The 27,664-nt window shown below is 39.8% G+C and overlaps 1 protein-coding gene across 4 annotated transcripts in view; it reads left to right on the forward strand.

Annotated features, from left to right (window-relative positions):
- The window catches only part of LOC128684935 (thioester-containing protein 1 allele R1), a 105,242-nt gene that overhangs the window by 54,016 nt on the left and 23,562 nt on the right, over nucleotides 1-27,664 (forward strand). Inside the window, exons 3-19 of one of the 4 annotated variants that reach the window (XM_053771302.1) lie at nucleotides 6,693-6,885; nucleotides 7,434-7,658; nucleotides 8,760-9,010; nucleotides 9,221-9,379; nucleotides 9,543-9,714; nucleotides 10,227-10,508; nucleotides 14,603-14,644; nucleotides 16,641-16,774; nucleotides 16,889-17,009; nucleotides 17,195-17,338; nucleotides 17,986-18,120; nucleotides 18,858-18,912; nucleotides 20,460-20,604; nucleotides 26,131-26,248; nucleotides 26,362-26,551; nucleotides 26,728-26,888; nucleotides 27,355-27,493. In XM_053771302.1, the coding sequence (XP_053627277.1) occupies nucleotides 6,693-6,885; nucleotides 7,434-7,658; nucleotides 8,760-9,010; nucleotides 9,221-9,379; nucleotides 9,543-9,714; nucleotides 10,227-10,508; nucleotides 14,603-14,644; nucleotides 16,641-16,774; nucleotides 16,889-17,009; nucleotides 17,195-17,338; nucleotides 17,986-18,120; nucleotides 18,858-18,912; nucleotides 20,460-20,604; nucleotides 26,131-26,248; nucleotides 26,362-26,551; nucleotides 26,728-26,888; nucleotides 27,355-27,493 (2,666 nt within the window). Of the gene's footprint in view, nucleotides 1-6,692; nucleotides 6,886-7,433; nucleotides 7,659-8,759; nucleotides 9,011-9,220; nucleotides 9,380-9,542; nucleotides 9,715-10,226; nucleotides 10,509-14,602; nucleotides 14,645-16,640; nucleotides 16,775-16,888; nucleotides 17,010-17,194; nucleotides 17,339-17,985; nucleotides 18,121-18,857; nucleotides 18,913-20,459; nucleotides 20,605-23,282; nucleotides 23,572-26,130; nucleotides 26,249-26,361; nucleotides 26,552-26,727; nucleotides 26,889-27,354; nucleotides 27,494-27,664 lie in introns of all 4 variants that reach the window. The other 3 variants (XM_053771300.1, XM_053771303.1, XM_053771301.1) reach the window with 3 other exon arrangements.

Genomic DNA, 27,664 nt, shown 5'->3' on the forward strand with positions numbered 1-27,664 from the left:
CCTTGATTATAATAATAATAATTAAGTCGACAGACCTCGGTCAAATGGCGGAAGGCTCCACCGTGCTGGTGATCTGCGTCTAGGGACATTTTTCCATTTCTGCCCAATAAAATATCCCCACGATAGAGGGTCTGGTAGACAAGGTGAGAGGTAAATTCACCAGCTGACCTGGACTCCAGCCAGCTAATATCATGTCAACAAAGGTCAGTGATGTGTAAGCAGGCCAGGCTACGTGTGGGTTACCCTCATAGGACAGAGATGATGGGTTTCTGTGTTTTATAGTCAGGCAAGCATTCTTTGGGAAGAATGGTAGGCGTCGTATAGAAGGGGCACCTACCCCGAGGTACAAACCATTCAATCCAGGCCTCAGAAACAGGCAGGCGTCAACACGCTACCTTTCCTCTGAGAACAGTATGGTACTGATAAATGTCAACCTCTCGGTGTATATAGTCTTTAGCTAGATCTTTCAGGGAAAAACTGGGAACACGTTTGGCCATGACAACAATGATGAGTCCTTGGATGCAACCTTTCTGGAATGCAGTATCCCAGGAGCTGTAGTATCTGGTGAAGCTGAATATATGTTTGGGCCTTTGCACTCCCGTGGAGAACTTTAGACCAAGATTAGGAGCTTCTAACTCAGTGTTGGAGATGGAGAGTATCCGGTCTAACATGTCAGGTCTCCCCATTATACACCATTTGCTGGTGGGACAGAGACAGTGTAGTTTATGTGGAAGTATAATCTGCCGAAGGTTAACTCCACTCAAAATGCTCAGAAGTGTGTTAGTCAGGTTCTTGGCATGAAGTTGTAAGTGTGTGTGTTTTTTAGAAAGTCTCTCTGGACGTGGCAGAAAGTTCACATGAACACTCTTGAGATAAAAGCTGATTGCAGGTGAGGTTCTGTAGACTGGTTTAAGTCCTACCTTAGCAACAGGAGACAAATAGTCAAAATCAACAAAACAGAATCAGAACCCCTGCCGATAACATGTGGAGTTCCCCAAGGTAGTATTCTGGGTCCCTTATTATTCTTATGTTATGTCAATGATATGCCTATCAGTGTCAAGTGCAAACTCCTACTGTATGCAGATGACAGTGCTCTGTTAGTGTCAGGTAAAGACCCACAAGATATTGCTAATGTTTTAACACTGGAACTGGAGTCCTGCAGCAAATGGTTAGTAGACAACAAACTATCATTACACCTAGGGAAAACTGAAGCCATTCTCTTTGGCACGAAACATAAACTGAGAAGGGTAAATAATTTTAATGTTCAATGTAATGGGGAGCCCATCACTTTGGTTTCATCAGTAAAATATTTGGGAATCCCCTTTGACCCGTGCATGTCAGGAGAATTGTTAGGGAACAGTGTAGTAAAGAAAGCGAATGCCAAACTGAAGTTCCTGTATAGACAAGCACAGTGTCTACCTACTGAGGCTCGCAGGACCCTATGTCTAGCCCTTATACAATGCCATATGGATTACGCTTGCTCTTCTTGGTACTCTGCCTTGACAAAAAAACTGAAAGATAGACTGCAAATCACCCAGAACAAAATCGTAAGATTCATCCTGGGGCTGGGACCAAGAGAACATGTAGGCCAGGATGAATTACAGCAGTTGGATATGCTGAATGTTGAAGACAGAGTAAAACAACTGAAGCTAAATCATGTTTATAAAATTGCTCACAAACAATGTCCAGAATATCTTGCTGTCAATTTTGTCAAGGTTGGGAACCAAAGCAATCATAGTACTAGGGGGAGAGAGCACAACTTTGTAGTACCCACAGTCAGTGGCCAGGCTTCAAACACCTTTTATTGTACAGCAATAAAGGAATGGAACAGACTACCCGCACATGTCAAAGCCAGTCATAGCGTGAACCAGTTCAAGAAGAGTGCCAAAAGGTGTCTGATGAATATAGCTACAGAAAGGGAGGGGAATGATTTTCTATTTTTTAGCTAACATACGTGTAAATTTTACCTTATTCCTTGTAATGACCCTCGTATTGTAGATAGTCTTAATGACCTTGGTGTAGCAGATAGTCTTTTTAGTATGATAATAAGATGTTATCTTCATTGTAGAATAATAAGAAAATATTATAACCTTTATACTATAATAATAAGGTAAAAGGACCCCAATGGAAATAAGTCACTCTGTCTGACTTTTTTGGGTTATCCTAGGTTCTCTACACATATGCTGCTATGTATGATAATTCTATGTAACTGTATTTGTGTATACCTGAATAAACTTACTTACTTACTTACTTACTAGGAAAGAATATTTGGAGGCAGAGAAATGTGGTGTGATAGACTTGAGAACGACCTTCTAAGAGTCTCTAGACTGTCCTCCAGGAAGGAGTGTGTATTCCATAATCTGTGAGCTTAAATTAAGAGAGCAAGATAGTCTCAGTATAAAACATTCATCACGCTACTGTCTCGGTCAAATTGGTCAAAGATGGCTGTAGAACTAAGAGGCGTGATCATCGGTTTCTTCCTGAGAACTTAAAAGGATTTCCAATCCAGGTGTTCACACCAGGGGCTCTTAATCCAAGGAATTGGACCTGACCTCTTCCTTGGATCCAGCCTGAATGCCTCCCCTTCCTTGGATCCAGCCTAAATGCTTCCCCTTCCTTGGATCCAGCCTGAATGCCTCCCCTTCCTTGGATCCAGCCTGAATGCCTCCCCTTCCTTGGATCCAGCCTGAATGCCTCCCCTTCCTTGGATCCAGCCTGAATGCCTCCCCTTCCTTGGATCCAGCCTGAATGCCTCCCCTTCCTTGGATCCAGCCTGAATGCCTCCCCTTCCTTGGATCCAGCCTGAATGCTTCCCCTTCCTTGGATCCAGCCTGAATGCCTCCCCTTCCTTGGATCCAGCCTGAATGCCTCCCATTCCCCAGGTTCTATATGAACCCTGTGGGTTTAGCTCTCCCCCATGAATGCAATAATCACCTGGCTTAATTTTCCCTTCCATTTTATCAACGACTGCAGGAGAGCCTTAGGCAGCATTACAATGGCCAGAAGGGATCACTCTTTAGAGTTGCAACCTGTTTGTGTGGCAGTGTTGCTAGCAGCATCTCTGTTGCTCTCCCCGATTGTAGTGAATAACTGTCACCGCCACCATCAAGAATCTCTCTTTTTTTTTTATTAACACATCGGCAGCTTCCTACCAAGGCAGGATGGTCCGAAAAAGAAAAACTTTCATCATCCTTCACTCCATCACTGTCTTGCCAGACTTGCGCTCACACTACAGTTCTAAAATTGCAACATTAACACCCCTCCTTCAGAGTGCAGGCACTGTACTTCCCATCTCCAGGACTCAAGTACAACTTTCCAGTTTCCCTGAATCCCTTCATAAATGTTACCTTGCTCACACTCCAACAGCACGTCAAGTCCTAAAAACCATTTGTCTCCATTCTCTCCTATCTAACAGGCTCACACATGCTTCTGGAAGTTCAAGCCCCTCACCCACAAGACCTCCTTTACACTCTCCCTTCATCCTTTCCTAGGCCGACCCCTACCCCGCCTTCCCTCCACTACAAATTTATATCCTCTTGAAATCATTCTATTTTGTTCCGTCCTACAGCATGCCTGAACCACCTCAGTAACCCTTTCTCAGCTCTCTGGATAATAGTTTTGGTAATCCTGCACCTCCTCCTAACCTCCAAACTACAGATTCTCTGCATTATATTCACACCACATAAGTAAGTAAGTAAGTAAGTAAGTAAGTTTATTTAGGTATACACAAATACAGTTACATAGAATTATCATATATAGCAGCATATGTGTAGAGAACCTAGGATAACCCAAAAAAGTCAGACAGAGTGACTTATTTCCATTGGGGTCCTTTTACCTTATTATTATAGTATAAAGGTTATAATATTTTCTTATTGTTCTACAATGAAGATAACATCTTATTATCATACTAAAAAGACTATCTGCGACACCAAGGTCATTAAGAATCTACAATACGAGGGTCATTACAAGGAATAAGGTAAAAAATTTACACGTATGTTAGCTAAAAAATAGAAAATCATTCCCCTCCCTTTCTGTAGCTACATTCATCAGACACCTTTTGGCACTCTTCTTGAACTGGTTCACGCTATGACTGGCTTTGACATGCACGGGTAGTCTGTTCCATTCCTTTATTGCTGTACAATAAAAGGTGTTTGAAGCCTGGCCACTGACTGTGGGTACTACAAAGTTGTGCTCTCTCCCCCTAGTTCTATGATTGCTTTGGTTCCCAGCCTTGACAAAATTGACAGCAAGATATTCTGGACATTGCTTGTGAGCAATTTTATAAACATGATTTAGCTTCAGTTGTTTTACTCTGTCTTCAACATTCAGCATATCCACTGCCTCCAGCCTTCTCCTTGTTGCAACATTCACCACCCATGCTTCACACCTGTATAAGAGCATTGATATAACTATACTCTCATTCCCCTCTTTGCTTCCATGGATAAAGTTCTGTCTCTTTAGACTCCTCAGTGCACCACTCACCTTTTTCCCCTCATCAATTTTATGATTCACCTCATCTTTCATAGACCCATCTGTTGACATGTCCACTCCCAGATATCTGAATACATTCACTTCCTCCATACTCTCTCCCTCCAATCTGATGTCCAATCTTTCATTACCTAATTTTTTTTTATCCTCATCACCTTACTGTTTCCTATTATCACTTGAGGAAGAAATCCACTAAACTCACAGTTCAACGCTGGTTTTTGTCTATGTGGTGGATGTGACAGTTGATGTGGGCGGAGAATTGTGGAGCCTTGAAGAATGTTCGTAAGAACATAAGTACATATGCAGTAGGGATAACAGTGCTTGCATCATGCACAGAAATTATTATGGACACCTCATACAAGCCAGACTAGTCATTAATTATTAGTCTAATGAAAACCAAGTGCTAAACCCACAAAGGTCATACAGCACAGTAGGGCAGGGTGTGTTTGCTTGATTAGAAACTAGAAAGGGTGGAGAGGATAAGAGGTAGAGTTAGAAAGGGCTGCGAGGAGTGCTGAAGGAAGTACCATCAAAGTTTGTGTAATAAATCTGTTGCTGTAGAAAGTCAGAGGGAGTTTGCATCAAAGGTGGGTCCATCAGCTAAGAGGGAAGATAAAGTAAGGGAGTTAGAGCGGTGATGACTTCGAAGGTAAATTCTGCCTGCTTGCTGGTAGACAGGACAGTCCAATAGAATATAGCAAACTGAAATTGGAGCCTGATAGTTCCCATTGAGTGGAACTGGGTGCCTCTCCATGAGATGCCCATGAGTGAGATGTGTGTGCCTGATGAGAAGATGGGAAAGCATAGTCTTCCAACCCCCCATATCAATGATAAGAAGGCCAGAAATCTAAGCTCAGCATGATAGATTACAGTAATTTGTTATGAATCAGCTGAGACCAACATTGTTACCAACGGCTGTGAAGGTGGCTAGCGATTACGGCAAAATACAGGAGGCCCTCCACATTTTCAAGAGTTAGGGGATCAAGAACCTCACGAATCTTGAAAATTCACGAATGTTTGGTGCGCAAATATGATGTAGGGAAATACATATAATGATACTCTACTGTAGCATTTGCGAATGTTTTGATGCACAAATATATTGTAGGAAAATATATTAATAGCATTTACTTAGCCTAACAATACTGCTTCCTTAACCTATTGAACCATGAACAATCATAAAACACATGAAAACATCATAAACTATTGTATATATGAATGCATCTGGGCATTCGCGAATGTTTGAAGCTCGTGAAAGCAGAACTCGCGAAAGTGGAGGGTTAGCTATAGTCTGAGAATGAAATAACCCTATATGAAACATGAAGGTTAAGTACAGCTGACTGACTAGTCGTTAAAAAAAAAATTATGGAGTCAAGAGTTGATTGACACATCCAGCACAGTTGTCCAGAACATGTAGTTTTAGCCTGTCAGGCATCTCCCACCAAGGTAGGGTGACCCAAAAGAAGAAACACTTTCACCATCATTCACTATCACTGTGTTGCCAGAGGTGTGCTGATACTGTGGTTCAAATGCCCCTCTAAACTGTAAATAACAGGCAATGACTGTGCACTCTCTCTACACCTTAATGGTACCTGGGAGTTAGTTGACTGGTGTGGGTCACGTCCTGGGACACTGACCTGATTTGCCCAAAATGCTCTGCATAACAAGTGGCTTTCTATATAGTAGTATGTCAGCTAGGGCTGTATACCATGTACACATCCTTGTAGTAAATAAAGATATTATTATTATATTATTACAATGTATACTCAGTTTTTCTCAGTCTATATTGTACTGACAAAGTTCCTAGTAAACTAAATGGTTCCTTAATAGCTATCCTTGTGCTGCATCTGTGTCAAAAAGATTTCATTATTAATACAGTGGACCCCCGCTTAACGATCACCTCCAAATGCGACCAATTATGTAAGTGTATTTATGTAAGTGCGATTGTACGTGTATGTTTGGGGGTCTGAAATGGACTAATCTACTTCACAATATTCCTTATGGGAAAAAATTCGGTCAGTACTGGCACCTGAACATACTACTGGAATGAAAAAAGTTTGTTAACCGGGGATCCACTGTAGTTCTCTTTTTTGTTGAGCCAAATACCAATGAGCAACAAGCAGGTAACCCTTTTATTAATGTTTTTTGTAAGTAAGTATTATATTTTTAAAGTTTCAATTGAATATAACATAAGTATTGTGTTGCAGAACGTACAGTGTGATCAGTTCGCGTGTGGTGCGACCTAACAGGGACTACCATGTGGTGGTGTCGACACATGGCACCACAGAGGCTGTCAAGATCAACGTGGAGGTGGGTGGCAAGCAGGACGCTGGTGGTGTCATCCTCAATCGTCAGCTGGCTGACCTCGCCCCTGATTCAACTCAAGTACTTAAGTTCCAGGTAAGTTAGCTATTCACCTTTCCATTTCCAGATCCAGTTTGTTTTTCAGACATGACAAGTATTTTCACATTAATTGACAAAGACAGTGAGAGTTTGTTGATTTATTTTTTATATAAGCTTCTACAAAAAAGAGTAATATTTACTGTTCCATGCTAGAGTAACATGAATTAAATTATATTAGCTTACAGTGTAGGTAACAATAGCAAAATAACAATGCATTACATGTATATGGTTCCATAGTGTTGGTATCCTAATGCACATTTAAGTTGGAGGATGAGCTGTCAAGTATGTATTATCTCTGGTCTAAATTCCTTTCAATGGGAGGTACTTTGATGTTGGTGAAGGCTGCTGTAATTAACTATCCCTTGGATCAAATCTCTTACCTTCTGTGCAGCAGGTGCTGCATGATCCTTTATGGGTTTGACACTTGAGATTGATTAATTAATAAAAATAATCATGGTTGAGTTACACCCTACCGATGCTCGGTGCCAAAAATTGATACATATTTGCAAGTGTCCCTTGAGCCTAGATGCATCCTCCTCTTACAGATTGGAGAGCTGGGTCCTGGGGACTACAACCTGACAGTGAGTGGTTCTGGTGGCTTGACCTTCTACAACACCACATCACTGGAGTATGTGCACAAATCTTACTCTGTGTTCATCCAGACGGATAAGTCAGTGTACAAACCTGGTGACACATTGAGGTTCAGGGTAGTGGTGGTCAACCCCATGCTCAGACCCTCCGTCACGGGTGCCATTGATGTCTTCATTATGGTGAGTAGTATTGGGATTGGGAACCACCTATCCTCCTAAGGCAAGTGCTGATTTATCACTCATGATTTAATGTGAAGCTCTTGGTATATGGTACATTACCGAGGCTGTGTAAGATTTAGTTATTGTGGATTGTTGTCTATGAGTAAAATTTAACCATGTAAATACAATAATACACAGAGGTAATAGAATGTTTTGAAACACAAATAGAGAACAGAGACCCAGTGAGCACATTGAAATTGACACTCAAATATTCACATTTTCATTCCAGTGTCAGTCATACATTTGATGTTTTTATCAAAAGTAATTTGCTGACATTGATTAGTAGGATATGCTATGTAGAAAAGTAATCAAGGAGAGGAACTAATTTAAATACCATTTCAACAGTTTATTAGTGGAAATTTTCTCTAGTTAATGGTTTATCATTATACCAATACAGTGGACCCCCAGTTAACGATATTTTTTCATTCCAGAAGTATGTTCAGGTGCCAGTACTGACCGAATTTGTTCTCATAAGGAATATTGTGAAGTAGATTAGTCCATTTCAGACCCCCAAACATACACATACAAACACACTTACATAAATACACTTACATAATTGGTCGCATTGGGAGGTGATAGTTAAGCGGGGGTCCACTGTACTACTAATTAACTATCATGGTAGGAGAGTAAGACCTTAATAGAGTTCTCTGTCATTTATTCCATAGTTCAGTGAGTCTGTAATATTGAGAATTTAAATTAAACAGGAACTTAAATAGTATGACTTAATGCAAAATAAGGATTTCAGTAGCAAAACTGTTGCAGCATAAAATCCTACGGAATGCAATACTGACTTTTCAAAATAGTAGTCTTCTTGAGCCTCACAACACAGTACTTTTCTTCCCTACTTGTCTGATGCAATATTAGCTGGTACTTACTCAGGACAGGAAATACCTTCATTCATTGAGAGATTTGGATTTCAGTATATCTTCTGTACACAGAATTTAATTAATTCACTGTTTTAGGGATTAAAGTATTCTTGATGTTAATATACAGGTGAATTGCAGCTTTAATAATGTATGTGCCATTAAAATTTTTTGAAATATCTGGACCTCCCTCCCTTAGGATGGGGCAGGAAACCGGGTGAAGGAGTGGCGACGGGTGTTCACTAACAAGGGTGTGTGGTCTGGGGAGCTGGAGCTGGCGGAGGAGCCTGTGTTGGGCCGCTGGAACATCACAGTTGATGTACTTGGTCAGACTACCTCCCGTGCCGTCACAGTTGCTTATTATGTTCTTCCCAAGTTTGAAGTGATTGTCTCCTTGCCCCAGTATGCCACTTTTGGCCAGAAGGAAATGATCGCTACCGTGGAGGCCAAGTAAGTGGTGTGGCAGAGGGAAACAATAGTGGTGGGTGGGAGTAGAGTCAGACCCAAATTGTACTACAGTTTCTTCTTTACCTTATCAGTATTTCTATTGTGGTTGCTTCCCATTCATCCATAATTTTTGTTCTTGTGTTGCTTCTTGAAATTTTTATACCACACAAACATGCAGAGTTTTATGAATGGTAAGTGAACTTCCCTGGCCAGGTACACATATGGGCGACCAGTGAAGGGGGAAGTGACCCTTCAGGTGACCCCTACCTATAAGTATGGTTACCTACAAGCACCTTATGATGACCCCATCAGAGTGGTTAAGCAGATGAAGGGAAAAGCTGATATTGTCATTGACCTTCAAAGTGACGCAAGGTTAGTGATTGTCTCCCAAGGTGAGCTTACAGTGAATCTTGTTTCTCAAAGTGAATGTAGTGCTTTTTGCATTACATTTGGTGGATTAATTGAACATCAAACTACTGAAAATATATAAATCAGTTTGCGGGTGACAGTTAATTGCATTATTTCTTTATGGTAGATTGCGAGGTGATTATGCTCGAGAACTGGAGGTGACTGCATACGTGCAGGAGGAACTTACTGGCCGGGTACAGAATGCCACCTCCCGCATCACTGTCTACCGCTACCCCTACACACTCAAACTAGTCCGAACCTCTGACAGCTTCAAGCCAGGTCTCAAGTACACTGCTTTTGTAAGTTTTGTTGCTCTTCTAGAAACCTTTGTAATGATTGTCATACAATTTCCTCAACATCATATAGGTAAAACTGCTCACATCACCTCTGGAAGCCCTGACATGTAAACCAATACTGAGGAGTTGTCATTTCATCAAATATAATAAGCAGATTTAGACATACTTGTTATATATATTATATAATTTTTCAGAAGTTAAATTGGTTTTAAATGTCTTTAAACTCTTTTTTTTTTTTTTTGACAAATTAAAAAGTGGGAAAGACATTGATATTATAATTAGCAGTATTAAAGAAGATGGTCATAAGTTTTTGCACAGTAAGCAGCAGTGTTAACATTTTGTGGTGTTACACCATAATTAATACTGTCTATCAGAAGTTATAGATAATAAATAATTTGAAGTTGTATATTTATAGTTGAATATGAGAAACATCTGTATCATCATTTTCTGTGCTGAAAGTACAGTGCAGTATTTCCATATCTTGCTATCTAACACACAAAAAAATTCTCCACCAGCTAAAAGTATCATACCAGGATGATACACCTGTAACATCTGGAGAGGTGAGTGTGCGACACACCTTCACCAGGAACCAGGAGGACTTTGTCGAAAATGTGCACACCATCCCACCTTCAGGTATCATCACCTTGGAGTTCTTGCCGCCCTTGGATGACGATGTGCTGAGTCTGGCTCTGGAGGCTCGTTACCTGGACCTCACCCAGTGGCTTGGGGATATTATAAGAGCACAGAGTCCCACCAATGCCTTCCTTCAGGCCACGCTCATCACACAGAACCCTAAGGTCGGTCTAGAGCTCTTCCATTTTCATAGAAGATTTTGTACCTTTTATAACTGCTTCAAAACTCAACTTCACTTCTTTCCTTATTATCCAAAGCCATGTATTAATCTTTATTTTTAAGAAATTTTGTCTCTGCCCTACTGCTTGCCCCAATACCAGATATATCTCCCAGTCCTACCTTAGACCTCTATACAGTGCATATCTAAGTTTGCTTAGGACAGTTTTTACTGGTAGCTCTACTAGAATGCATGGAAGGTACCATGTAAGGACCATTCTTATCCACAGATCCCAATGTAGCTTCTCTATTTACCTAAGAAAAAGATGCAAGTCCCAGTACTATCTTAGAACGACATGTAGATCCCAGTACTACCTTAGAACAAGATGTTGATCCCAGTACTACTTTAGGACAAGATGTAGGTCCCAATATTTACCTTAGAACTAGGTCTCAGTACTTACCTTAAAACAAAATTTAATCCCAGTATTTCTATACCATAAATAATTGTAACAGGGTAACATTTACAAGACAGAGCTTATTTGCTTATTTGTTTGTTCAGTTCCTTTGTTTGTAAAGGAAGATTATTGAGACAAATTTTTTACCACCAGTACCGTACTTCAGGAACTATCTTTTTTTTTTTTTTTTTTTTTCAACAAGTCGGCCGTCTCCCACCGAGGCAGGGTGACCCAAAAAAGAAAGAAAATCCCCAAAAAGAAAATACTTTCATCATCATTCAACACTTTCACCACACTCGCACATTATCACTGTTTTTGCAGAGGTGCTCAGAATACAACAGTCTAGAAGCATAAACATATAAAGATACACAACATATCCCTCCAAACTGCCAATATCCCAAACCCCTCCTTTAAAGTGCAGGCATTGTACTTCCCATTTCCAGGACTCAAGTCCGACTATATGAAAATAACCGGTTTCCCTGAATCCCTTCACTAAATATTACCCTGCTCACACTCCAACAGATCGTCAGGTCCCAAGTACCATTCGTCTCCATTCACTCCTATCTAACACGCTCACGCACGCTTGCTGGAAGTCCAAGCCCCTTACCCACAAAACCTCCTTTACCCCCTCTCTCCAACCCTTTCGAGGACGACCCCTACCCCGCCTTCCTTCCCCTATAGATTTATATGCTTTCCATGTCATTCTACTGTGATCCATTCTCTCTAAATGACCAAACCACCTCAACAACCCCTCTTCTGCCCTCTGACTAATACTTTTATTAACTCCACACCTTCTCCTAATTTCCACACTCCGAATTTTCTGCATAATATTTACACCACACATTGCCCTTAAACAGGACATCTCCGCTGCCTCCAACCGTCTCCTCGCTGCTGCATTTACCACCCAAGCTTCACACCCATATAAGAGTGTTGGTACTACTATACTTTCATACATTCCCTTCTTTGCCTCCATAGATAACGTTTTTTGACTCCACATATACCTCAACGCACCACTCACCTTTTTTCCCTCATCAATTCTATGATTAACCTCATCCTTCATAAATCCATCCGCCGACACGTCAACTCCCAAGTATCTGAAAACATTCACTTCTTCCATACTCCTCCTCCCCAATTTGATATCCAATTTTTCTTTATCTAAATCATTTGACACCCTCATCACCTTACTCTTTTCTATGTTCACTTTCAACTTTCTACCTTTACACACATTCCCAAACTCATCCACTAACCTTTGCAATTTTTCTTTAGAATCTCCCATAAGCACAGTATCATCAGCAAAAAGTAACTGTGTCAATTCCCATTTTGAATTTGATTCCCCATAATTTAATCCCACCCCTCTCCCAAACACCCTAGCATTTACTTCCTTTACAACCCCATCTATAAATATATTAAACAACCATGGTGACATTACACATCCCTGTCTAAGACCTACTTTTACCGGGAAGTAGTCTCCCTCTCTTCTACACACCCTAACCTGAGCCTCACTATCCTCATAAAAACTCTTTACAGCATTTAATAACTTACCACCTATTCCATATACTTGCAACATCTGCCACATTGCTCCTCTATCCACTCTATCATATGCCTTTTCTAAATCCATAAATGCAATAAAAACTTCCCTATCTTTATCTAAATACTGTTCACATATATGCTTCAATGTAAACACCTGATCTACACATCCCCTACCCACTCTAAAACCTCCTTGCTCATCCGCAATCCTACATTCTGTCTTACCTCTAATTCTTTCAATTATAACCCTACCGTACACTTTTCCTGGTATACTCAGTAAGCTTATTCCTCTATAATTTTTACAGTCTCTTTTGTCCCCTTTCCCTTTATATAAAGGGACTATACATGCTCTCTGCCAATCCCTAGGTACCTTCCCCTCTTTCATACATTTATTAAACAAAAGTACCAACCACTCCAACACTATATCCCCCCCTGCTTTTAACATTTCTGTCATGATCCCATCAGTTCCAGCTGCTTTACCCCCTTTCATTTTACGTAATGCCTCACGTACCTCCCCCACACTTACATTCTGCTCTTCTTCACTCCTAAAAGATGGTATACCTCCCTGACCAGTGCATGAAATTACTGCCTCTGTTTCTTCCTTAACATTTAAAAGTTCCTCAAAATATTCTCGCCATCTACCCAATACCTCCATCTCCCCATCTACTAACTCCCCTACTCTGTTTTTAACTGACAAATCCATATTTTCCCTAGGCTTTCTTAACTTGTTTAACTCACTCCAAAATTTTTTCTTATTTTCATTAAAATTTCTTGACAGTGCCTCTCCCACTCTATCATCTGCTCTCCTTTTGCACTCTCTCACCACTCTCTTTACCTTTCTTTTACTCTCCATATACTCTGCTCTTCTTATAACACTTCTGCTTTGTAAAAACCTCTCATAAGCTACCTTTTTCTCTTTTATCACACCCTTTACTTCATCATTCCACCAATCACTCCTCTTTCCTCCTGCCCCCACCCTCCTATAACCACAAACTTCTGCCCCACATTCTAATACTGCATTTTTAAAACTATTCCAACCCTCTTCAACCCCCCCACTACTCATCTTTGCACTAGCCCACCTTTCTGCCAATAGTCGCTTATATCTCACCCGAACTTCCTCCTCCCTTAGTTTATACACTTTCACTTCCCTCTTACTATCTATATTTGTTAATTAACTTCAACTAATGAATATTGGTTCTCCATTCCTAGCATGCAGTGAAAAATATTAGTATTAATAAAACAAACTCCTTGATTTCTCTGTCATTTTAATAGTGAATTTTATGTGCACTTTTACAGAATAATCTTGTGTTGGATTTTTAATTACCTACAGTAATTTTCCATTTCATTTTATTGTGTTAACATGAATTACTCATTATTAAAGATTTAAATGAATTATGTACTGTGTCTCACTAATGTACATTAACGACATTACTAGCTTAATCTATTAGCTCAATTACTTCTGTTAATTACCTGACAAACCTACAAGTCTTTTAATGATATGAGGAGCCTCTGATGGCACTAGTAGACTTTTAATGACTTTGCTAGCTTATCATGCCATGCTAACAAAGAGTCTGCTTATGACCAAACTAGCTGTTAACCAATCCTCTCCTCTTTTCAACCAGCCTCTCGATGACTTCTCTAACCTTAAACTGAATCGACTAAACTTTTAACAATTCAAAACACCTTATATCCAACCTGACAAGCCTCAAATGAGTCTCAAAGCTTCTCTTAATTAGAATCATTATTTTTAACCATATTTCGATGATTTGACTATTGTCTTAATGACTTTCATAACCTAATGATAGCTTCTTAAGGACTTGTCTAGCTTTTTTAAATTACTCTCTATAAAATACGCTTCTTACTGTATTTAACGACCACTAATCTTGTAGTGACTAAAATAACCCTCTCATAATGACTCGACCAGTATTCTCGCCCCACTGAATGACTCAGCAATCCACTTGACTATGCTGCCTCATTTTCTATGAGTCAGTTTAGTTACCTTGCTCTTGTTGCATGCTATTGCAGCATGACTGCTCTAATGTTGCATGGTTTACCTCCCCTCCCCTCCCTCTGCACCCCTCACCACCTTCTCACTGCATGGTTCCCTGTGATGTCGTCAGGTGGGCCAAGAAGTGGAGGTATCTCTCGACACCATGGAATCGGTATGTTACTTCCACTACTCCCTTTTGTCTACCACACACTTTCTCTAACCCCTTTGTGTACCACATTGTTCCTCTCTCTTAATGCTTCACTATTTCATCCTCATTAGTTTTGGTTCTAGACTATCATCCTTTGGTTCCCAACACTTCTCAGAGGGGTCCACCACAGATAGCTCCTTCCCAGTAACACGATTCTGCTCTTAATTCCAACATTTCTCTGATCACTTTCTCCAACACTGTGCTAATAATTCCATAAGTTTTCTATCAGATTTCATAGTTTTGTTGCCATTACTTTCATAAAAATATTCTTTACCATTTCAGAAGAAAAAACAAAAAAAAAGTGGACACTAAGAGCAATATTAATTTCAGAGGGCTTGAACAGTGAAAGGGTTAACCAATATTTTGAGTGTGTTGGATGCTTTTTTCACATTTAATATAACTGAAAATTGTTCAGATTTTTATTTTCATAACTGATTTTTGATATCTTCATCAGATTACTAAATACATACTGTATGTAGATAGATTCATAAATTTTATGTTTTCGTTTTTCAATTTGTAAGCCTCACGGGGGTCTGAAATTAGTAATAACAGTGGCATCCCAGAGAAATTCAGTTATTTAATATTTAACCTCCCTGGGCTATTTAATACTTTTTAAGTACTGTATAAGCATTCCTTTATATACTGAATGTAGATATCTTAATTTAAAAATATTGAAAAAGTATCAGTATTGACCTAAAATTGAGTATCAGTATCTGCAAAAATTTTGGTATTTCCCATCCCTGTTACTGAGTTGTAAACTGTGAACAAGATGCATTATTGAGTTGTCAACTGTGAACAAGATGCATTATTGAGTTGTCAACTGTGAACAAGATGCATTATTGAGTTGTCAACTGTGAACAAGATGCATTATTGAGTTGCCAACTATAAACACTATCTTGGCAGAGTGCAAACAGTAGTACATACAGTGGACAGTTACTCTTCACAGTAGTACATACTGTATATAGTTACTCTTTACAGTAGTACATACAGTGGATAGTTACTCTTCACAGTAGTACATACTGTATATAGTTACTCTTCACAGTAGTACATACAATGGATAGTTACTCTTCACTTGTTACTGTAGCTCAGTAGTTGTGAAATTTAATTGGTTCCCAATTTTCCCCATAAGTGTGGATGTATGTAACCTTAAGTGTGACTAGTTAATGTTCCAAATTGGACTGAAACATCATCATAAAGTTTCTTTCTCCTATGTTTGGGTTGTTTGTCTATTGACCTTAATTTTTTAAGTGTTTGTAAGTTGGGAATCCTTTATATATAATGTATCTAACTTTAAATTACTCCCATACAGCCATTAAATATTCTTCACATGCAGTTAAGTAGACTATATCATGTCTTGAATTACAGTTAGCCTTATTTTAAGTATAGTTTAGGATACAGTATTTTAGTAATTGCTGTTGGAGTGTGAGCAGGGTAATATTTTGTGAAGGGATTCAGGGAAAGCTGAAGGTGGGAAGTACAATACCTGTACTTTAGAGGAGGGGCTTGGGATATTGGCTGTTTGGAGTGACATCTGAGCTGTTGTATCTGCATGCTTCTGCAAAGACAGTGATAGTGTGAATGATGGTGAAAGCTTTTTTTTTTTGTTTTTGGGTCACCCTGCCTCAGTGGGAGATAGACAGCATGTTGAAAAAAAAATTAATTGTTATTAATGATTTTATTAAGATTAATAGTATAAAAAATTGTTTAATGATGACCTGGTGTATTATGATGAATCAGGTTCATGCTGTGTTGATGCTGATCTGTGATACATGATGATTTCTGACATATGCTATCTTCATACTGTGATTTTTGACCTGATCTATGGCATCTCATCTCTGAGTATAGGGAAGTGAACCCCTTTTGTCAGGCTATGATATGTGATGTTACAGTACCTTGTGTGACTGTACTGCAGGTAGGATGAGGATATGTGATGTTACATTACTTTTTGTGACTGCTGCAGGTAGGAGAGCTGGTGGAGGTGGATCTTAATGCCACACAAAATATGATCCACTTCGTGTATGAAGTCATCGGGCGAGGAGATGTCCTCTTTGCTGACACCCTCCAGGCTCACCAGGGCACCACTCATATCTTCAGGTGGGTTTTCAGGATCACCAGAAAGGGAGAAAGATAATGAATATGAATGAATCATTGATATTACTACAAGTACAGGTAATCAACAGTGTGGTTAATTATTGTTGTTGTTGCCAGGTTTATGGCAACAGCACCCATGGCACCCAGGGCTCGCCTTGTGGTCTACTATGTCAAGGACGACGGTGAGATTGTTGCAGACTCCCTGCACTTTGCCGTCTCTGGTGCCATCCAAAATGAAGTTAGTCTTACCTTCTTCCTCTATATACAGTGGTTCACTTCAGAAGCTTTATCACATGAGCATTTACTTTCATGTTGTGTTCATTACCCAGCATTTTTCATGACTTTTAGTCTTTATTCTTATATATTTGCACAGTGGTTACATTAAATGTGATAAAAGATGATTACTTAGTGGTGGTGTTGCAGGTGTCAGTGAACCTGACCCCAGCATCAGTGGAGCCAGGTGGGGACGTCTCTATCACTGTCACTACCCGACCCAATGCCTTCGTTGGCCTCCTTGCTGTTGACCAGCGTGCACTCCTGCTTGGTACTCACAACCACTTCTCACAGGTCAGTGCAGGTCACTCAGAAACTAAGGGAAACATTTGCTCAACACTCCCCACTACTTATATGTTGATACAAGTGCTTTTTTTTTAAAGGATTTCATAGTGCAAAGGGAAAAGCACTATGCTACAAACACATGCAGTCAAATAGGCAAGAAGAGTGATACATGACTTGGGAGAGCCAGACAGGTTGCTATGACAGGGAGAAGAAAGCTTAAGGGAAACTGTCATACAAAACACAACTAATGCAATGTGTGTAATATTAGTGTTGATTATAGTTATTAACACTCTTGCTACCATAACTTTCTTACAGAAGATGAATAATTTTCACAAACTGGTATTGTATAAGCAGTAAATACCATTATACAAGCTGACAACTTAATCAAGTACAATTGATTACATCATAAGGATGTTTTACATCATCTATGTAATGCATAAATAAGTACACAGTAATATGACTTTCTAGTACAGACATTTTACACTGATAGGGACTTGAACTTGCAGGGAGAATTGGGGTTGAAAGGAATTAGCACTCATAGAGAAGAGGGACTTAAATCTGGGGAAGGAGCTGAGATAGAATTGCTTTTGGGGATAGGAGTTTAAAAAGAAAGTCATCCTAGTGACTGCATCACTAAAATCAATGTGTACATGCAGGAAGAGGTGGTGGAGGAGCTGGAGAAGTATGACCCTGGCAGGAGGAACCTGGAAGGACCCTGGTTCCACCTTAGCCGCCGCAAGAGGGCGCTCTTCAACTGGCATGGCACCACCACTGCTGATGATGTCTTCAAGGTCAGTCCTTGTACTCTCTTATAGGGTATTACAGTTATTTTCATATTGGCCAGTGCTGGTTCTGGTGTTTTAGCCAGGATAAGGAGCAGTATAGAATTCTTCCTCCATAAGCCATGTGTGTCATAAGAGGGGGCTAAAATGCTGGGAGCAAGGGGCTAGTAACCCCATCTCCTGTATAAATTACTAAATTTAGGTCACCCAGCCTCATTGGGATACAGCTGGTTCATTGAAAAAAAAGTCCAATATAGTTTTTCACCCTGTGTGTGTTGTGTATAATTGAAAATGCTGTTATTACATTGTGAATTAGATTAACATATCTATTATACATACATTGTTTTATTTACATCCTTGTACATATTTGGTACTGCTGAACATTTAGTTATGTTGAAACAAATGTGGTGAAATCCATTGATTCACAGACTATGTAGTGTAGGTCTCCAGTAATATTAGGGAGTTGACTTTGTTGATCAGACCAACATCTGTATTCTGTTGACCTAACCAGTACTATTATGTATTGGTCTGTCAGCCAGATCAACACTACAGGTGTTGGTTTGCTCGATAACTTTGGAGTCAAAGAAATATGTATAATATAGTTCAAACTTTAATACAATTATTTTTCCTTTCTGCAGTATACAAAATGTAGTTTACATGTTATAAAATATTGTTAAGCACAAGAGAAGGAGTGACTATATGAGAGTCATTATAACCACACAATATCAAGCTTGTGTGTGTTTCAGAATGCTGGTGTGGTGGTTCTGACTAATGGGCTTGTGTATGACTTCAACCCATTCTGTGAGTACTATCATTTTGACTACTTTCTTTCCCACTCTCACTGATCTTAGTCAGTTTTTCCCTCAGAACCATGGATGAAAATATTATTATAATTCATAAGTTTATTGAATAATAAAGATTTAACTGCTTTGGCTGTTTAGTAATTTTGTCACTTGACTTGTAGCAATGATTTCTTGTATATCATAAAGATTGCCACCACTAACAAGTACCAAAATTTTAATTTAAATTAGTATTCTTAGTTTGATAAGCAATTTTTTCAGATTCTTGCATGGGAGGAGCTTAATTGGTGTATCGTAATGCATATACATTGTTAATATGATAGCTATTCCTTATGTTCAAATGTGTTAAATTAGAGTTTTTACCTTGTATTAGTCTAACCTTAACCCTTGCCTAATTTTGTACACGGCAGTTGTACCGCACTTGGTGTTCTTATGTACTTACACACCGCATGATAAGTGTTGGACTGTTGTGATGAAAGAAATTCTCGTTCAGACTTACAGCATCAAAATTTTAACCAAATAAAATATTTTTTTATTGAAAGACAGTACACTACTTAAAACAAAGTATTAAGTAAAAGACATTATAACCTATTTAGCTTGTAATTTGCTTTTAAGCTTTTAGATCTGAATAATAGTGCAAAAGTGTTTCTGTAATGCGTAATATTTGATGGGCGATATGAAGTGTGTTATTTGTTGTATGTGTTGTGCATTGTGTGTGTTGCATTTCAAATACTTTGCTTGCATCTTGAAGTCCTTTTGCCTGTCTTAACTTTTCTTAACATGACACCAGACTGCATTGACTTACATTATTATTATAATCAAAACTAAGCGCTAAAGCACTAACTTACAAAATATACCTTTACAAACTTAGTAACTAAGTGAAGAAGCTTGACTGTGAATGAGGTTGACCTATTGTAAAAGAGGTACAGTATTGTTATTGTGAATGTGATAGTCCTGTTGCAAAAGATGAACAGTATTCCTATTCTAGTGGAAACATTTTGTATACAAGGAGGGTTGTTTGAATTGTGATGTCTGTGTATTTCTGGAAAGACACCTAGATCATGGACGGACTGTAAATTTGCTTCCTTATTGGGCCCCACAGCCTTAGTGGAAAACAGGCAGTGTGTTATGGACCGAGTTACCTGGTGGTTTGTGTTTGATGTCTTAGGAGAGAACCATCTAGTAGTCTAGTGGAGCCTGATATATATCACTGTTCTAGATTATTATAATCAAAACCAAGTACTAAACCCACAGTTCTAGAAACTAGATATATAATCTTTCTACTTATATTTATTGAGATGAATCTAGTAAAGTTGTATGTACCTTTATAAGTTGGTAGGATGTACTCAAAATTAGCTAATAAAGTTACATATGGTAATAGTTACATTTGGATGACAATACACAAGACTTAAGTTATTTTTATCATTCTGATGCATCTGCACGATTAACCCAGCGCTAGTGTTTAGATGTCACAGGAGCACCTCTGCTTTGTACTAACGTGTGATGGTGTACTTTACTAACCTTATACTAACTCCTGCTTGGCTCTAGTGTACTACCGGACGATACTGGACGACCCCCGGGACCTTAGGGCCATGGAGACACAGGTTCCGCAAGCCACCCTGTTGCCGCATCCGCAAGTGGCCGCCCGCACTCGTTTCCCTGAGACCTGGGTCTTCACCTCCACTGACTCAGGGTATGCCTTTGCTGCAGCACCCCTCTACTAGGTCTCTTGCACTCTTGTAGCACCTCTAGACAACTCTGGAACTTATGAGCAATTCTACTTCATCACCTTTGGCACAATGGCACCCATATTGAACCTCATATACTTACAATGGACTTCAGCACTGCTTCTGAATGTCTTTCATTACTTTACATTATGTATCTTTCTGTGTAACCTCTTGGGGATTCTTAATTCTTATTTTAAAAGTGGCAGCACTGTAAGTATCTTTTATACCAGCAAAATGGTAAGTATGTTTCTGTTATTACTGAATATCTTTTGGATTAGCAAAATGGTAAGTGTCTTTTAGACTGACAACTAAATGTACATGTATCCTTTTGACTAGTAATACTGCAGGTATCCTCTGAACTAGCAGTACTAAATAACTTTTGGCTAATCATACTTTAAAGTATCTTTTAGTGCTTGTCACTGGGATTTTTAGTATGACTCTCATTAAAATAGGAGCTTATATTGACTCAGACTCATACTGTAGCTTCATTTGGGTAGTAGAAACTATTTTGTTCATGTCTTCATCACTGCAAAACCTGTGTTCACTCTCTTGAGCTCCAGTGCATTATTTCTTTAAAGGATTTTTTGGGGACCAATTTGACATGAGCACTGCATAACTTCTCTTGAAGTATTACAGTAGTACTCAGTTTGTTCTTGGCAACTCTTTCCTATCAGTGGAACCCTATTGCACTCTAGATAGTTATGAAAGGCACATTCATAATTTGTTGCATATGCATGGGGGATCACTTGTATAGAATCCCAGTTGTTGGGCACCTTTTGAGATGTAAGTGCGGTGGAACAGCAAGTTTAACCAAGAGATCATGAGTAGATGTTGAATCATTCTTTGCACTTCTTTCATCACCTCACTGATGAATGAGGAGGAATTACATGCATTCTTGTGAGCTCTACAATTGACACAAGGCTATCTAATCACTATTTTTTTTGTTAGATGAAAATTAAGACATTTGGAAAACTGTGAACTTAATCTTCGGGAAAAATAATTTAGCAAACAAGAGAAGGCATACAACTTCTAAAGTAACAAAATTAAAAAATAAACATTAAAGTTCCCCCACTAAAGTAAGTGCTCGTTAATGTCCCGGAATGTTTCACTTAAAAAAATAAAAATGAAAAACAAAATGACATTATGTTAAGACCAACTCTTGTTGGTCATTCAGTGCAATGGAGCAGCGGAGGCTTGACCCTTGGTAAATCTCAAGTCAGACAAACCTATCTATACCCATCAAGTTGTAAATATAATACAGTGGACCCCCGATTAACGACATTTTTTCACTCCAGAAGTATGTTCAGGTGCCAGTACTGACCGAATTTGTTCCCATAAGGAATATTGTGAAGTAGATTAGTCCATTTCAGACCCCCAAACATACACGTACAAATGCACTTACATAAATACACTTACATAATTGGTCGCATTCGGAGGTGATCGTTATGCGGGGGTCCACTGTAGTCTCATTTAATGACAGTGATCTGTGTTTGGGAATATATTCTCTTTCTGACACATAAAAATGAACTAGGTGAATATGACTAGAAATACAACTAGCTAGTGCAGCAGTACAGTACAGTAACACTAAATCACTGTTGGTGCACTGGACACTATGAAGAGCTTTGGTATTTTTTTTTTTTTTCAACATATCAGCCATCTCCCAGTGAGGTAGGGTGACCCATAAAAGAGGAAAACTATAAAGTAGCTTTGGCATGATGATGACTAAATGTAGCAAATATAAATTATATTATCGCCTCCTGTAGTGCATTGTCACTCTAAAGAATTTTGTGCCATAACTACCAGACACATGACGTCTTGAAGTGATATTTGTAATAGTGCTGTAGTAGAGGTGCTACTATGTAGGGATATCTACTACAAGTGTAGTGGTAGCAGATGTATAACCAAGAGGTACTTGTGTCATGTGGGCATGTATTTTGACTGACTGACGACACCAGGCGAGGTGCTTTACATTGACGTTAACACACTTGGTAAACACTGCTGGACCCACTGCCTTCTGCTACTGGATGAACTGATAACCATTGCTGGACCCACTGACTACTACCTTTGGATGTACTGATAACCACTACTGGACCACTGCTATACATTCTGACCACTACTGCTGGATGTACTGATCATCACTGATAACCAGTGCTGAACACCAGAGAGGGTGAGGCAGGTGCTGGGCTTTAGCACATACTAAGCCATTCATTACTAGGAATAAGCTTATATCTACTGCCCTTCCTGAAACAACTGCAATACACCTCACACTCACCAATGTGTTAATATCTAGGTGTGAGTTGCAGTATTAGTCTCATCACTGATTACATCAACACAATGTACAAGCAGGTGTCAAAACTGCCACTGCACATGCAGTCTCATGGATATGACAATTATTTTACGTTAAGAAGTGAGAGAGACTTGATCATTTTGTTAGACTTGGCTTTTGCTTGTCTTGCAGCTCCTGGTTACCCACACCACTAACCTGGCCTGGGACTAACACACCACCTGGTGCCTACACCTGTGGCTTCTTATGGCAGGAATGTGAGTGTGCATGTAGGTGTGTGTGTGTATGTATGCATATGTGGAGAGAGAGAGAATGAGAACATGAAGCAAGCAGCATCAGTAAGGAGAGTGCCCCCCACAGTGGCCAACATGCTGCCCTCTGGTGAGGGCCCTGTGGACGGATCATCTTGGGACCCCCACCACCGGCCGGCCGCCTTCAACGGTTCCTTTGGGCGACAGTTTGCACCAGTTGATGCATCAACGCTGCGACCAGACCTGGGTCCCGGACTGGCATACAACGCACCCACCAGACCACCACTGGCAGGACCCTATGCCTTCTCTTACCTCCCTCCGCCCCCTGACAGCCGCCCACGTCTCTACCTCAACCAAGCCGTCCCACCCACATGGCTCTTCCGTGATGCACAAACCAAGTGTGTATCAGCACTCTCTTTCAGCTTTCCTTCATCTCATCCCATCAACATGCCTTCATCACCTTCCTCCATCAATATGCCTCAGTCACCCTTCCTCTCCTTGCTTCCCAACCATCTCCCATTGCTCATCATCTTCAATACAAAAAAAATTTATTATCGAAATATAGATACTGTAATTGTTACAAAATTATGCAGCATTTATTGAATACATTTTGAAAAATCCCTGGTCAAGCAGAGAATTTAAGGCAGACTAAAACAAACATAAAACTGGAATCTTCTGATAAAATTGTGCATTTCTGGGTCTTTTACTTGCATGGCTTTTCTACTCAGGTTATTAAACACATTAGATATCAGAGAGAGATTTGTTTCTAAGCATCCTGGCAGCTATCCAAAAAAAGTTTTAGTACTGGGTTTATATTTGCATTCAATGTAGTGTGCATACAGTACAGTATGCACAGTAATAAGTGTGGAAGGTTTGGTTGTTGAGTAAATTTAGATTTTCAAATAGACAGCATATGGTGTGTTATGGTTGGTATTGATGTGTCTACAACCTGATTGAGTGATCATTCTAATAGCAAAAGTTTGTTTGGTTATGATTGGTTTTTGGTGATTTGCCATTGTAAAATCTCATGCACATATACCATAAGTGAGGTAAGGTTATATAGGAGTGATGTTTGAGGTACAATACATAGTATTGTATTTTTTGAAGTTTTGGAATTTTCATAGATATGTATTGAATGTGAGCAGTTTTAGTATGATGTCAAGGTGAATACCTAAAAAAATTTTCAGTCATCTTTATACATATTCAGATACATATTTTAGCTTTATTTCCAAACACTATGCAGTTATCTAAACAGATATCTTGACAAGGTGATCATTAACAATGTTGTTGAGGACTGTTGTGGCTCTGGACTCGAGATGACAGAGGTCGTGATGGAAATAAAGACACTAGTAATGAAGACTTCTTTTAATACATTTCACTCAAAGCTAAACTTTATCAGGAACACCACTTTATAAAGCAAATAAGTACCCAGAGGTCAGCCTCGGAGAAAGGGCTTGTGAGGTCATGAAAATTCACGACGTAGTGTAGATAAGGTCAAGTATTGGTGAGAATAAATAACAAAAAAAGGCACAATACCGTGACTGGAATGATACACAAATAACCCGCACATAAAAGAGAGAAGTACTTACGACGACGTTTCTGTCCGACTTGGACCATTTACAAAGTGACTTTGTAAATGGTCAAAGTCAGACCAAAACGTCGTCGTAAGCTTCTCTCTTTTGTGTGTGGGTTATTTGTGTATTGGTGAGAATAGGGGTGGGTCTAAGCTGACAGGTTTATTGTATTAATCACAGTGTGGGCAACAGATGCAACTAACATGTGCACTTCACTATATTGTTCATGGTATTAGTGAGGTGGATCACTGCTGCTACCAAAATTTTGCTTCTAGCCCTGTTGTTCTCCTGGTGCAACAGTTATGCTCTTCCACACTCCACTGAAGGCTGTGATGGAATACACATGCATTGTTGGTCTTATTTCTCTGCAGGCACATTTACATTCCTGAAGGTATATTTGAAGGTTTGGGCATAGGGTGTTCTGTGGCTTGGTTGGCAACACACTCAGCTCACACACAATGAGTGTCCATGGTTTGATACCTGGCATGAGTGGAAACTGGCATGTTTCCTTATATCTGCTGCCCCTGTCCACCTAGCAGTAAGTAGGTTCCTAGGTTTTAGTTGACCATTGTGGGTTGCATCCTGGGGTGGGGGGTTAGTATACCTTAGATGAGGCTGGGCTTTATAATGTGTTGAGGTAGGATAACAGCTCTTAGCCTGTGAAATAGATGTGAAAAAAATTTTGACATCCACTGTACTATCTGCTGTATACTCCAATGGAAGCAGTTCTGACTCTAGGGCTGCTACATCTGTGCTGTCTTTACGGAGGTACAGTATGTCATCAAGTGGGTATGATAAACTCTGGTTAGCTACTGGATCTTGTAACTGTGTGTAGTTATTTTGTGATACTGGTTCATGCTCTAAATAGTAACACCTTCAGTTATCATCTGAAGGACCTAAGTTTGATCCCAGCACAAGTGAAAACATTACATGTAGACATGTTTCCTGACACCTTTTACCTCTGTTCACCTAACATTAAGCAGATACCATACTTGCCTATTTTACATTACATGTAATACAGTAATTACTTTAAAAAGAGTACAAGCCAGCAGACTGATGGGTTTGAATCTGGATTAAAAGTGATCAGGTTTTAAGTCAAGTGAACCTACAAAATCATATCTCCTAGCAGTGCTATTACATAAATATAATCCTCCAATATAATACTGTATACCCTACCTATCATCATTCTGAATTTCTCACTGCATAATACAAAAGTGCTGCTGTCTTTGATAAATATCTACCCTATTAAAATTAATCACATCAACACTAAATTATCTTTTAACTATGTTTTTGTTAACTGTACCTAAGGTCAGTGTTGCTCAGTGAGTTTGTGAATTTGTTAATGTTACCTTGTGAAGGTGTACTAAGTATCATGTGTGACAGGTTCAACGGTGTGGTGACCCTCCGGGAGAAGGCACCAGATGCCATCACTTCCTACATTGTCTCAGCCTTTGCTGTCGATGACTTCTATGGTCTGGGTGTCACCAAGCAACCCTCCAAGGTCAGTGTTCCCAACAGATCAGCTGTTACTTGTACTAGGTAATTTATACCCCAGTTGTCCTTCCCTCTCCACATTGGGCACTGACTCTATCCTCTACTCTCTTCCTGTTACAGCTTCAGGTGTTTAGGCCATTCTTCACATCGGTCCACTTGCCTGAGGCTGGGGTGGTGCGAGGAGAAGCGGTGGCAGTAGAGATGGTCGTTTTCAACTATGGGGATGAGGACCTCACTGCAGATGTCACCCTTGACAATGCCAGTGGTGACTTCCTCTTTGCTGACTTTGCCAATGAAATTGACCAAGGCTGTGAGTATCTCTTCTGTTATCTATATCTACGTATACTTAGTTACTGTAAATAACAGCACATAATTTTATTCATAATTAATATTTACCATGTAGTGCTTAAAATAACATAGGATTACATGGGAGGGGATCACTTGGGTGAGGGTAATTACAAGTGTTTCACCCTCTTCACTCCACAGCACCTTCAGGTCGCAAGCAGAGGCAGGTGAGAGTGGTGGCTGGCAGCGGTGTTCCTGTGAGCTTCATGGTGGTGCCTCAGACACTTGGTACCATCGACATCACTGTCACAGCCACGGCAGGGCCCAACGTTGACGTTGTCACAAAGAAGTTACTTGTCAAGGTGTGTATCTAGCTTTTTTCTTCTGTCTTCCTCCTCTCTGCTCTTTTTTCTCTTCCTTTAATTTATTTCATGTTACTTCATTAATCTTGTGTACAATTGCATTTACAGTGAATAGGGATGAATCCATGTCAATCATCATGCATATATTGTCATTCATCTCACATCTTCCTCTTATCTCTTTCTCATTTTCCTGTTCCCATGTCCCTGGTCATTATATCACCGCTCCTGTGCTCCTTATTAAACCATTACTCCCATATCCCGACCACTACACTTCTACTTGTGTCCCTGGTTACTGTACCACTTCTGCCTGTGTCCCTGGTTACTATACCACTGCTACCATGTCTTTGGTTACTATACCACTGCTACCATGTCCCTGGTTACTATACCACTGTTCCCATGTCCCTGGTTACTGTATCACTAATGGCATGTCATTGGTCATTAATGGTGGATGTGCTCCTGCACACAGCCTGAGGGGACGAGGATGACTGTGAACAAGGCTGTGCTGCTGGACCTGCGTGCTCAGCCCACCTTCACCACCACCCTCAACATTACTACACCTCCCAACATCATCAATGGCTCCCGCTCTGTCGCAGTCTCTGTCATTGGTATGTCCTCTTGTCCTTGCTTGAGGTCTTTTCCTTCCCCTACCCCCATCTCTGGTCCATCCCTGGTCCTCCAGATCTGCCTAGATGCCTGTGGATACTGTCCCATTTGAGGAACATTATGTACAGTTCAGGACATTTACTAGAGGATACGTTTTGCCATGAATGGCCACT

The sequence above is a fragment of the Cherax quadricarinatus genome, chromosome 5, assembly GCF_038502225.1.
Source record: "Cherax quadricarinatus isolate ZL_2023a chromosome 5, ASM3850222v1, whole genome shotgun sequence".
Classification (NCBI taxonomy): Eukaryota; Metazoa; Arthropoda; class Malacostraca; order Decapoda; family Parastacidae; genus Cherax; species Cherax quadricarinatus.